This window comes from Diplodia corticola, assembly GCF_001883845.1.
Source record: "Diplodia corticola strain CBS 112549 chromosome Unknown scaffold81, whole genome shotgun sequence".
Lineage (NCBI taxonomy): Eukaryota > Fungi > Ascomycota > Dothideomycetes > Botryosphaeriales > Botryosphaeriaceae > Diplodia > Diplodia corticola.
In genome coordinates, this window is record NW_017971560.1 from 66837 (window position 1) to 80509 (window position 13673).

The following is a 13673-nucleotide window of genomic DNA, read 5'->3' on the forward strand; positions in this document are numbered from 1 at the left end:
CTCTGACCTGCCTTGTGGATGCACCGATACCTCTTCCGACCTTGCAACCTCGACACCTGCCCCTGTCTCTTCGGGGACCGCATCTACGTCTACCTCTGTATCTTCTGTTGCATCCACCCCGCTCGCTTCTTCGTCTTCGACTTCTTCTTTGTCCTCGACTCTTTCTTCTGTGGCTTTGAGTTCCTCTTCCTTGCCTTCAACTTCTTCCTCTTCCTCCTCGGTGCTTGGTAAGTTTCTAAACCGCCAATCAACCTTCTGTCGTCATCACTGACTCCATCTCAGCTGCAAGCTCCGTCATTACCGTTGCCACCGATGGAAGCGGACAATTCACTGCCATCAGCCCCGCCCTTTCGTATGCGCAGAACAGTGGCATTCCCACCGTCTCCGTCAAGGCGGGCACATACACGGATTCCATCATCGTCCAGGCTACCGCTGCCGTGACAGTCGTTGGCGAATCCTCTTCCTCCAGTGACTACTCGCAAAACAAGGTGGTCGTCTCGAATGCAGGGATTCCCCTTTCCTGGAACACGGCTGCCAGTCTGGGCACGACATGGAAGAACATCAATTTCGTCACTTCCAACACGGCCTCTACCGCTGCTGCTGCCTCTTTGAGCGGCTCCAAGAACGCCTTTTATGACTGCCAATTCATCTCCGCCGGCGATTTGGGAATCTCCTCGTCCATCGGTACTTCCTTTGTCTACAACTCGTACATCGAAGCGCGTTCCAAGCTCATCTACAACACGCCCAACATGTACATTTACGGCTCTACTCTTACGCCTACAGCGAGCAACGCACTCTTGGTCTACAACAAGGGTGTGTCTTCTGGTACGGTGGTGACTACCAACTCCACCGTCGTCTTCGACTCCTGCGCAGTCACTTCAAAGTCTGGCACCACCGTGACTGGCGTCTCGCTTGCTGCAGCCAACGGTATTGGGTCCGTTGTTGTCTACAGAAACTCGGCCCTGCCCAGCTTCATCCTCGGCGCCGGTGTACACGTTGACGCCAAGACCCAGGCGACAGGAAACTTCTATGGCGAGTTCGGCAACACGGGTGCCGGATCCTACTCTTCGAACTCGGCCGCAAGGGCGTCCTACGTCAAGAGCCTGAGCGTTGATCAGGCTTCCCAATTCTCCGTTGATCAGGTCTTCGCCACGTCCAACACCAATTGGATCGACTCATCAGTCATCTCCATCATCCAGGACTCGGATGCATCTCAAGTCGCAAAGGCGAGCACGGCGAGTGTGGTGTCGTCCACTGCCTCTTCTTCGGCCATCACAAGCTCCGTCTTCATATCGAGCAGCTCCGTCTCGACATCAAGCAGCTCCGTCACCGCATCGAGCATTTCTATGTCCGCATCGTCATCAAGCTCGGTCTCCTCTGGGTCCTCGACGTCCGCCTCTGCCAGTGACGCATCTTCGCTTTCCACCAGTGCTACTCCCGTTTCGTCGGTATCTGGTACTTCCTCAAACTCTACAGCATCCACGAGCACTACAGTGAGTTCGAGCTCCATCACTGGTACCTCGTCCGCACTCTCGACTGGCTCGACCTCTTCCAGCGAGAGCGCCTCGGTGGATACTGCCAGCTCCACTACCGCTGCATCTACTTCGGCTTCTGGCTGCTCTCTTCCCTCCTCGGTGCCTACCACTGCACGTGTCGTGGGTCCGGCTGGGTCCTGCGCCAACTACACCAGCATCGCCGATGCCGTCAAAGACCTTTCTACAGACCAGTCCAAGACCGAGTATGTGTACATTCTCGCAGGCACCTATGCCGAGCAGATCACCTTCAGCCGTGTAGGCCCCACCGTCTTCCGCGGTGAGACGTCCAGCGAGCTCGACCAATCCAGCAACAAGGTGACTCTCAGGTCCTCTGCTGGTGTGCTCTCTAGCAGCGGAGGATCTTCCGCTACCGCCCCGTTCCAGGCCACTCAGTACTACAGCAAGAGCATCAGCTTCTACAACATCAACTTCGAGAACGCCTACACTGCTGCTACGGGCTACAATGCTGTTGCACTTTCCAGCAAAGCCTTGAAGGCATACTACTACAACTGCGGGATTACCTCCTCTCAGGGGGCTCTCCTGCTCAACTACGGCGCCCATTACTTCTCGGGCTGCAAGATCACTGGTACCACGGACATTGTTTGGGGACAGGGTGGTGCCTACATCTACAACTCGAAGATCGTCAGCACCGGAACCACGACTGGTCAGTCTCTTGCCGCACAGTCGTACCAGTCGCAGTACAACCCCTCGCAGTTCGTCTTCGACACTTGCACTTTCGTGCCCACCGACAGCACGGTGCCGAAGGCGAGCACGTACCTGGGCCGCGACTACACAGCGTCGGCGCGTGTGGCGGTGATCAACTCCTACCTGGACGCTCACATTGCTCCTGTCGGATGGTTGATTGCATCCAAGACTACGAATGTCACGTTCGTCGAGGCCAGCAACTCCGGACCCGGAGCGTCCACCGCATCTAGGGTTTCGCAGATTGTGACGGATGCGTCTGCCTATTCGGCCAGCAACGTTCTCGGCGCTCTTTCGATCGACACTGCCGCTGTTGCGCCTGTTGCTGCTTTCCCAGACAGCGTCTATGCCAGTGCGCTTCTTTCCAGCTCATCGAGTGTCATCTCCAGCTATTCCACTCCCGTGGCAAACTCCACGACAGCGACCGCGGTGTCTGCTTCGGCATCCAGCACTTCTGCCACTGCAGCTGCAACTGCTACCAACACTCTCATTGTCTCAACCACGCCTGCCGCTGGCGAGTACGGCAACGTCACGGCAGCCATCGCGGCCCTTCCCAACGACAGCAAGGAATACACCATCTACATTCGCGCCGGAACTTACCAGGAGCAGTTCTCCATTACGCGGAACGGCAAGGTCACGCTCCGCGGCGAGACGACATTCCCCAATGACTTCTCGCAGAACCAGGTCACCATCCAGTTCTCCTACGGCGTGCTCACCAGCGCCGGCCAGAACGAGTTGACGCCGGTTATCAACGCCAAGAAGAACGATGGGTCTGGCCTCGCGTTGTACAACATCAACTTCGTCAACACGTACCCGCAGACGAAGAACACTGCTGCGCTTGCGGCCGACTTCTACGGCGCCAACATGGCCGCCTACGGCTGCAAGTTCGTCGGCTACCAGGACACTCTCCTCGCCAACAAGGGCACCCAGGTCTTCTCCAACAGCTACATTGAGGGCTCTATTGACTACATCTGGGGCTTCTCGACGGCCTATTTCCACCAGTGCTACATCGCGTCCAACACGGCTGGCGGTTACATTTCGGCCATGAGCCGCGCCTCGGCTTCGGCCACGGGTGGCTATGTTTTTGACAGCTGCTACGTCACGTACACGAGCACCTACGGATCGACCTTCGGCACCAGCTACCTCGGTCGCCCGTACTCGAGCTACAGCATCGCCGTGTACATGAACTCGTTCATCGACAAGCACATCAGCCCCGCCGGCTGGGCCGTGTGGCAGACCAGCAACCCTCAGACGGACAACGTCTTGTTTGGAGAGTTCAACAACACCGGCCCCGGCAGCTGGTCCAGCTCTCGTGCGTCTTTCGCGACGAACTTGACCGAGTCCCAGGCGGCGGCTTATAAGCTATCTGCTTGGGTTGGCAGCACTTCGTGGCTTGACATGGATGCGTACAATTACGTGCCTTCGTACGACGTCTCCGGCGCAGCTGCATCGACTACGACTCCCTCGGCGTCAGCTTCATCCACCATTGCCTCTGCCACTGCCGCAGCCACCTGGGCGCATCCGTCAAGTGGCGCCACCCCGCCTACCGGAGCCGTCCTGGTGTCGGTCGGAGGCTCCGTCAACGGGTCGTACAGCAACCTCACCGCCGCCCTCGCGGCTCTGCCGTCGGATAGCTCGACGCAGATCATCTTCATGTACCCCGGAACCTACAACGAGCAGCCTCCGGCGGTTGACCGGCCGGGTCCCGTCCAGATCATCGGTGCGCAGGATGGCAATCCCGGCCAGAGCTACAGGACCAACAAGGTCATTCTGACCCAGGCTCGCGGCTTGTCCGTCTCGCCGCTGCCGACCGGCCATTCGGACGCCGAAACTGCAACCTTCTCCACCGCCAGCAACAAGATTGCCATGTACAACATCGACATCATCAACTCTGACAACCTCGACGGCTCGCTTTCGTCTTACGTCACCCTGGCCGGTTCCATCTACGGTTCGCGCATCGCCTTCTACGGCTGCAGCTTCATTGGCTGGCAGGATACGCTGTTGACTGGAAGCAGCACTGGCTACCACTACTACGAATCCTGCTACATCGATGGCGCCATAGACTTCATCTGGGGCTACTCCAAGGCCTACTTCAAGGGCTGCACCATCGGCGCCAAGAGGCAGAAGTCGGCCATCACGGCTCACAGCCGTGCGTCTTCCAGCGCGGTCGGAGGCTACATCTTCGATCAGTGTCTGTTCACCGCCGCCTCGTCTGCGACGGTTGATCTGACGCAGTCTGTTTACCTCGGCCGTCCTTACAGCAAGTACGCCCTCGTTGTTGTCAAGAACTCGTACCTGGACAATGTGATCCAGCCCGCTGGTTGGAAGGTCTGGTCCGCCACCGACCCGCGTACCGACGCCATCACCTTCGCCGAGTTCAACAACACCGGGCCTGGTAACTGGGAGAACAACGCCGCGGCACGCACTGCTTTCGGCTACTGCACGCTGCTGACGTCCGACACGTACTCCCTGTCCGCCGTCATGGACTCGCCCTCTGACTGGATCGACATGACGTACTGGGACTCGATCACCACGCCGACCGTGGCCGCTTCCACCACGGGAAACACCACCACGACGGTCAACGGCACTTCAGTCTACGACGGTACCACTCCGCCTGCGGGCGCCTTGATCGTCTCCAAAACGGCCATTGACGGTGTGACGACGTACGATACCATCCAGAGCGCTCTGAATGCGCTGCCCACCTCGAGCAGCAAGACCGGGACCATCTTCATCTACCCGGGCGTGTACTCGGAGCAGCTTGTGCTGAGCAAGTCTGGCACCACCGTCTTCATCGGCTACTCGGCCGCCACCGACGACTATTCGCAGAACCAGGTGACGGTCGACTTCAACAAGGGAATCGACACGCAGGCCGATGCGTCCAACTCGGACAGCGCGACCGTGTATGCCACGGGCAACTACTTCCAGGCTTACAACATCAACTTCAAGAACTCGTTCGGCACGGCCGAGGACTACGCCTCGCTCGGATTCGGCGTCAAGTCTAGCAAGTACGCATCGCTGTACGGCTGCCAGGTCTGGGGCAACCAGGACTCGCTGCTCATCAATGGCTACTTCTTCGCCTTCAAGTCGCTGATTGTCGGCAACATCGACATGATCTGGGGCTCGGGTGCCGGCTACTTCCTCAACTCGACCATTTCGCCCAACACCGACGATGTTTCGCTGACCGCCAGCAAGCGCGCGACCAACGCCACGGCTGCTGGTTTCGTCTTCGACCAGTGCACCGTCAAGCCCGCCCCCGGCACCGGCCCCTTCACCGAGATCAGCCTCGGACGTCCGTGGAACAACCTCGCCCGTGTCGCGTACATAGAGACGTATCTCGATTCCAGCGTCGAGGCTGCAGGCTGGAGCCAGTGGTCCAAGTCCACCCCGCAGACGGACGGAGTGACTTTTGCCGAGTACGGAAACTACGGACCGGGTGCAGGCACTTCGAAGCGTGCGAGCTTTTCCACGCAGCTCTCGGCGGCCGACGCCGCCCAGTTCCAGCTCGCCAGCTTCTTCGCCGTGACCTCCTGGATCAACTTCACCCGGATCGATGTTCAGCCCTTCGTGGCCAGCGAGGTCGTCGTTCCGACTTCCGTGGCGTCTTCGTCTGTCATTGCTTCCTCGACCCTGATCTCGTCGTCCACGCTCATCCCGAGCACCGTCTTCGTCACCAAAGTCACTACTGACAAAGAGACCCTCTTCACGACCATCACTGCCGCCATCTCGACCGTCACTTCAACGCAGACCGTCACGCTGGACATGGGCGCCACCGTTACCCCTGACCCCGTCTACAAGACCAGCACCGTGAAGGGTACAACAACCATTGTCGAGACCCTGTCGCAGGCCGACGTCACGCAGACGTCTACCGTGGTCGTCACCAGCGACATCGGAACCACCGTCACACCGGAGCCCAGCACCGTCACCACGGTGCTCAAGCAGACGACCACTGTTCTGGTCACCTCGACCGAGGCGCGCGAGACGATTACCGTGAAGAGTACCGTCACTTCGACGAGCTTGGCTACCAAGACGCTCGATCCCGTAACGTCAACCATCAGCCTGGGATCAACCGTCTACGTCACCAGCGTCTCCACCCCGAAGGCCGCCCAAGTCACCTCGACCCGGACCATCACCTCGGGCACCGGCGGCACGTCAACCAAGACGACCAAAGCCACCACAACTTACGTGACCGTCACCTCGGTGAAGACGACAACGAAGAAATCCACCACAACCCTCTCCTGCGTCCCCACCGACAGCCTCCAGCGCCGCTCATACCCGCTGGGACCCCGCGCCGCCGCCGCCGCCGGCTCCGTCACCACCACCACCATCTTCTCCACCCTCACCACCTACGTCAAGACCTCGACCGCGACCTCGGGCGCCGTCTCGACAGCCACCTCGCTCGCCTACGTCACCAAGACAATCGGTTCCACCACCACCCTCAAGCCCACCACCCTCACCACCACCTCCACCGCCTCCCCCGCCACCAAGCTCTCCACCCTCACCGCCCGCGCCTCCACCGCCCTCCTCACCACCACCTCCACCAAACTCGCCGGCAAACCCACAACCCTCAAACCCTCCACCCTGACAGTCACCTCCCTCGCCGCCGGTGCTACCCGCACCTCCACCACCACCGTCCCCGCCGCCGGCGGCGGACCCCTCACCACCACTTCCTTCGCCACCGTCACGCTGAAATCCACAACGACAGCCCCAGCCTCCACCGTCGTCAAGACGTCGTCTAAAGGCGTGACGAGCACGGTCGTGCAGACGCTGGCGCAGAGCACGAGCACCGCGTGGAAGACGGCGACGCTGACGCTGGCCCCGAGCGTGACGGTCGTGCGGCAGAGCACCGTGGTGAAGACGACGACGGCGAAGGCGACGAGCACGGTCGTGAGCGTCGTGACGAGGACGGCGAAGGGGGCGGGGGCGTGTACGGCGGGTGTTTGAGGGGGGGAAGTGGATGTTCTTTTTTATATGTGTGTTTGGCTGGGGGGTCGATGGTTTAGTAATGTTTTAGTAGTGGTAGTAGTAGTAATAATAGTAGTAAACGAAGCGATAGTCTAATTTATAAGTTTCGACTAATTTTTTTCTTCTCTTTTCTCGTTGGTGATAGTGTTGATGTCTAGGGCACGAATCTCTAGATGTAGATCGGGTTCCCGCCTTAGCCAGGATCGGGTTCCCGCCTCAGCCAGGATCGGGTTCCTGCTTCAGGGAGGATCGAGTTCCTGCCTTAAATCCTCTATACTTGGTAGGATCGCGGTTCTTAGGATCACGATCCGTAGATCATTATACTCGGCTTTTCAGGTATCCCCTTCCTTCACGGATCGTGATTTCGCCACTGTCGCCGCTTCCGTTACTCGGGTCGATAAGTTCCGGTTACTCGTTAGTAGTATCGGCACCTCTGTTAAATACGTAGCCGTCTGTTAGATTTACGGTCTAGAATAATTCCTCTTACCTTACCAGCAGCTTCTCCGTCAAGGGTATCAAAGAGAATAACGAAGAGGTAGTTCTAAATTTAACTAGATAAAACATCTCTTCTACCTTAGTTAAACTATATACGTAGCTATCACGTAGCTGCCCCGAATCTATACAATTCTCCCAAATCAACTGCCGCCATCCTGCCCGTCCGTTCTAAACCCCCCACCACACCGGCTCGAGACGAGGCTTCACGACATGCCGGTCCACCCAACCCAACCCTACACGCCCCCCTCCTCCCCCCCTCTCGCCCTCGCCCTCATCCTCCTCCTCCTCCTCCACGGCAAAACCCCCACCCTCGTCTCCCCCCACCCACACTCCTCCAACCACGCCCTCACCTCCCCATCCGTCGCCCACCGCCTCGCCTTCCCCAACACCGCATCCACATCCCCCTCGCCCCCGCCCCCCCGCACCTGCGCCACACACCCCCACACCTGCCCCACCATCGAGCACCGACACCCCCCCAAAAACACCCCCACCACCACCCCTCCGCACGCAAAATGCCCGACCACCATCCCCGCGACGACCGCGAAGCCCCTCCACCGCCGCGGCATGGCGATGCCGCCGCTACCACCACTGCCGCCGTTGCCGCTGTCGCTACCGCCGCCGATGAACGCCGCGACGCTCGCGTTGCGCGCGACGACGTCGAACTCGGACGCCAGCGCGTAGTACGCCGCCTGCGCGACGGTGGTGAAGAGGGCTTGCAGCGCGCGGGCCGGGTTGTCGTCGTCTCCCGACGTCGCGGCGAGGAGGAGCACGTCTTGGAAGAGGGTTGTGAGGGTGTGGTGGACGGGGGTGTTGGCGTCGGTGTTGGCGGACCGGGACGGCTGGCGCACGCATTGCTGGCAGAGGGTGTAGGAGGAGTTGATGGCGTTGACGGGGTGCTGCTGGGGGAAGAGGAGGGGTGGGGGCGGGGTTGATGGCGTGTGCGGTGCCGCTGCCCAGTGGGAGAGGGTGAGGATGCCGCGGGCTTGGTGGGTGAGACTGCGAGGGGGGGTGGCGGCGCCGAGCTGCTTGCGCACGGAGGCGGTGTCGTAGTGGGCGGGGGTGGTGGTGGTGGTGTTGGTGGAGGTCCAGCGGAACCGGGGCTCGGCTGCGGGTGGTGCGTCGCGGGAGGCGTTGACGTCGTGGTAGTTCAGCGGGCTGGGGTTGTAGTAGCATAGGGTCGAGCTTACGGAAGCGCCGGGGGAGGGTGTGTCGAATTTCGTCCAGGCGCTTGCGTCGGTGCTCGACGAGGGAGTCAGGTCGGATGGGGAACCGCTGTTTCTCTGTCCCAAGCCGTACCAGTCCTCGACTGCGCCGCTGGCGTTGATGAGGAGGTAGCCGTTGCCGAAGTATGGGCTGGAAGTGCGCGAGAATTGGTGTGTTCCGAGAGAGTCCTCTACCACGCAGAGGGTCGCTGCCCATTCTCTGTAGGCGCTGCTGGCACCGTAGTTGAAGGTGCAATTGAATGCGTGCGTCGATTCCGGCGTTTCTCTGCATGGCCGGCTCTTGCAGCCTCCCAGGAGCTCAAATTGCACCTCTCCGAAGTCGATCTCCCCGGTGATGAACCCCGCCGACAGTTCTTCATGGGCGATGTGGACCGCCAGCTTGGAAAGCGGTGGCTTGAAGCAGGTTACCCGAGACGGTATGATTGTAGCAGGTCCGGAGTAATTGCCGACAGCCAACCTGCTTTGAGCTGTTTCGAATGGCAGGAATGCTCGCAGCGTAAATCCGGTATCTGCCATGCCCGGGGCTTCGATCGCCGGCTCCGCGTACTCTGCAAATGACGGCCAGAACGGGGGCTTAAAGGTCCACGGATTTCCCATCGAGTCTGAACCCAACTTTGCTTGCAATCCCTCGCTGAGGCCATATGAAACCTCTTGGGCGCCTGCATTTCCACGAACCACTCCAGGGTAAAGATCCGAGAGAAGTATAGTCGATGAGAATTGGAAGGAAGCTTGCAGAAGCATCAACATGGTTGTTAGTGCGATGGTCCTGATGCCCCACAGAATGTAACGGTTCCCCTGCAACAAGGCCCACAGCAGCTCCGCCGGCCTTGCTGTGGTAGCCCGCATGATGGAGACGGCCATGATCTGCGATAGCGTGACTTGAAAGCCCTCCACGGCTACCGAAGCCAGCATGGACGTGAAGAGACAAAGCTGAACAGCAGTCGCCCATCGTAGGACCAGTGTGCAGAGCGTGATCACCTGCGGTAGCCAAGACCCCACGACAATCAGCCTCCACAGAGGCCCTGCGGATGAAGTGTTACTCTGATTTGCCCACAGGTACGTGAGCAGGGCCATGACAGCAATGATGAGGATGGTGCTGGTAGAGAGCATGATGATGGTGGTCTGACCCAAGGCAAGAAGCGGTGGCACCTTGACGATTTCTCCATCCGGATGTGTTGGCGGACTCTCAGGACATTGTTGCTGAGCGGAGAGCGGGGGACTTGGTGATTCGACGAGGAGCCTCGACTCGGGTTCGTTCTGCCGCTCTCCCAGTGTATCCCCAGTCGGGGATACATTCTGATGTCGGATTTGCTCTCCGGCGGAAGGGCTGATTGGACTCAGCACTACGTCGAACATTGTTGATTCATCGTAGTATACCGGTGTTGATGGCATCTTGTCTGGGCTGCTTCAACATGAGCTGACAGATTTGTGAGATAACCTTGAAAGACGCGACGACCAATGCAGCCAATCACGGCCTGCTCTCCCCATCGCTATCATGCATCGAAGCTGTGCTGGGTTGGGAATCTCTTTCGATCGGAAAGTGTGGGTTTTGGCTGGAGATAAATCTGTTTGTGGCCATGGTAACCGTCTCAAGCAACGAAGTCGGTGTTGCAACCTCTCCATGCGACAAAGGCCTATTTCGGATAGTGGAGGCCCGGTGGCGTTTTGTATCTTGGGGGCCAGATGTATTTTAGTACACAAAAGACAGTGCAACACTGCAATGCTTCTGCAGAATCGACAAGCGAAACTAGTTCGTCCAGGGTTTATTTATGCGCCATGCGCAGCAGTCATCTGTTAACTCACGCCGCAATCCCTTTTTGCCGTTCCATCCAGCCACCTGGCGGTTCGCGGCGATTCGATATGCTTCATCTGCTTTCTTGCAGTAATGAAAGAGCAAAGCCATATGCACATGATGAGAGTGAGGCAGAGTGTAGAGACATTCAGGGAAGCGATGGGGGCTGAGAAAATGTGGGGGAACTGAAGGCTGGCGCAAGGCATGCGGGGGTGGGCCAGGGATTCTGACACGTGCATCCATCCTGGCATCTGAACTCTTGTATGTAGTATCTGCCATTACTTCCGGGCTCTCTGACCATCCAGGCTCCACTTCCAGGGGGCCTCGTCGTATAACACTACCACGGAGCAACCTGTAAGGTGCTTGGGTTCATGTAGCCTGCCCTGCAATCTCATTGTTTTCTCGGACTGCTCCCCTCGTTCCATTCAGCAGTCGCACCACCTCATACTTGAGATCTTTCTCCTACCCGGGATAAACGCTGATCTCATCTAAATGGCTTAGATTCTCGACGCAGGTCTATACAGGAAAGACGCAATCGAGCTCTTCAGTGGCTTTCCTGGCAGCTGCAACTCCTGCTCTGCATCCATAAACTCCCGCCGATACATCTGACGAGTTGCGTGCTGCCGTGAAACATTGGAAGATAAGATGTGGTCGGAATCTTCTAGAGTGTCCTCAGTATCCCGGTCGGAACATGACAGAGGGAAATGCGTGGGTACATGGCGCACTTCCCACGGGGCCGATTGGCGAACTCTCCGTCATGATGGAAACAAAGCTCGGTCCATCGTGGACGAGGATATTCTGGGTTCCAAATCCATGTAGTTGAAATGAGCAAAGTAATGTTGGCGTCCGATGATAATCTTCTGGGAGAAATATGGCCTGAGTTGAGATGAGACAGCTCCGCCATTTCCGTCTCCGTTATGTACTTCTTCGTCTCTCAGGCTAGAGGATTCACGGGATCAGCTGATTGATCCTGTGATAAGATGTACACCCAAGACCTATGAAGTTGCTCCCTCGATCCGTGGGATACCAAGCTGAGACAAAGACCCAAGCAGGCCTGCATCATCTACATTCGATTTCCTCCGTGAAATAACCAGAATCCACTCTGGGGCGAGTACGACGTTGTGAGGGCATACGCTTACTTCGGGAAGAATCCAGTTCCATGCAGTTGTACAGAGCGTAATGCGATGCCGACAGCTGATCCCAGGCAGCCAAGACAGCGTCAAAGTCGGCTAGGCTGAGAGGCTCGTCCGAGCGTCGATAAGAGTCAGCGGTGAGCGGCGCGTACTGCCGCCGGAAGGCGCAGAGCTTGGCCAAGATGAGGTGATGAGTGTCGTTGATAGAAGCAACCAAGAGCCTGTCGTCAGCGAACTCGGGATGGCTTCCCGATCCAAAGGTGCGCGCAGGGCTGGTGTCGTCTGGCGCGTCTTGTATCTGTGGTTTCCTTGGGAGTGAAGGGCAGACGCGGAACTGGAACCGGGGGCCTTAGCTTCCCCTGCCAGATCTTGCGGGGAATCCATCATCGTCATACAGCATGGCCTCGGTCTCGCCGTCGACAATGATTTGGCACCTGACCAAATCATCAAAGGCCTCTAGCACTTCACTCTCCCCCTGAAGCTCCACTAGGGAGAATAGAGTAATAACGTCAAGAGTGGAACGAAAGGGCAGTGAATATGCATGCGAGGGTAAAGATAGCGCGGGGTCAACTGATAACGTCATAGCACTTGGCCTCCCTCGAATCCGATTGGTCGGTTCTGGGAAACCTTTTACTACGATAAAAGGACCAGGGTGTCAGCATTCTCGCTCGCTTTAGATCACACCCGGGGAGACTCAGAACATCAGTTTGGTACCACGGCAGTCGTAGGTCGAGATCCGGAACAAGTAGCTGATGTAAAGCTCGACATCAGAGACGACACCGGAGGAGAGAGCATTTTGAAGGTCGGCGATGCTGGCTTCGACGAGGTTGAAAGTCATGGTTTCAGTGCATTTTGGCAAAGTGACTGAAGTGCTGGTTCAGGCTTTGCTGCTGCCGTCGTTCGCCATCGACTTCCACGGCTTATGTCTATGGCTTTCCCATTGGACTCGGCCAAGTCAGCAGCAACGATATCAAATTAACTTGCTTCAATATCATTGGCACCGATGTAAAATTTGCCGCGTCTGATGTATGGGCGAGAGTGACCAAAATTCGTACTTTGAACGAGAAGGACATGGTTTTCCTGGGGAACAAACGCGGGGTTTGCCGAGCCTGTTGCTCCCAATGGTGATGCGTCGTGGGAAATAGCGCATGTGGTGCTCGTGGTTGGTATCGCGGTAGACTCTACATGTAAGCCTGAGGGTGAGTTCGCTGTTACCGGGGGATTGGTGGGTGTGGTGTTGGTCTTTGTGAAAGGGTAAAGAAAAGCAAGTGTGTAGGCCGGATGGGAGGCTGTGAGTAGATTAGAGGACGGAGAGGTGTAGGCCGTTTATAAACCTCGGCGAAGAGGAATGGTGAGGGGCAGGACTGTTTGGATAGTAGCCAATGGTATCTTATGGTCATTATCGTGGGTTGGAATAGTGTAGGAACGCCACACTACTGAAGTGGCATGATTTCAAAGGACAAAGTGTGGTAATGGCTGATTGGATGCCCGCTGATGCTAAGGAACGTGGGGAGGAACCAGTTCAGCTTGTGGGGGGCCGTCGACGCCTCCCATCTTACCTGCACGCCATTCCGAACATGGTGGCTTCGTTGATCGAAAGCTCCGGTATCTGCTGTGCCAGCGAATAAAGAGCCTCGCACGTGGGATTATCCAGAGCCAGCTGTGTTAAGTGATGAGCGGGTCCCCCAGGCATTTACTATATAAAGGTTAGCGTCGATCGGAAGGCGCCATGCGGAGATGTACTGTGCAAAGGCCGACGAGACAGCCAGCGTCATATAGGTCGCGTCTAGATCGGGTTGGCAACGTTGGTCGCAGCCTTACCGCATCCGGC

At 57.8% G+C, this 13673-nt stretch overlaps 2 protein-coding genes across 2 annotated transcripts; one reads left to right on the forward strand and one right to left on the reverse strand.

The window, feature by feature from the left end:
* Positions 1-18: 18 nt before the first annotated feature.
* Positions 19-7178, forward strand: BKCO1_8100023 (pectinesterase family protein; the record flags this gene model as incomplete). The annotated part of the gene is made up of 2 exons (XM_020279459.1): positions 19-227; positions 290-7178. 2 exons carry the CDS (start codon positions 19-21, stop codon positions 7176-7178), a joined length of 7098 nt encoding a protein of 2365 aa, XP_020125689.1.
* Positions 7179-7927: 749 nt separating this feature from the next.
* BKCO1_8100024 (uncharacterized protein) lies at positions 7928-10309 on the reverse strand (the record flags this gene model as incomplete). The annotated part of the gene is made up of 1 exon (XM_020279460.1): positions 7928-10309. The coding sequence occupies one exon, from the start codon at positions 10307-10309 to the stop codon at positions 7928-7930; it is 2382 nt and encodes a 793-aa protein (XP_020125687.1).
* Positions 10310-13673: the final 3364 nt, after the last annotated feature.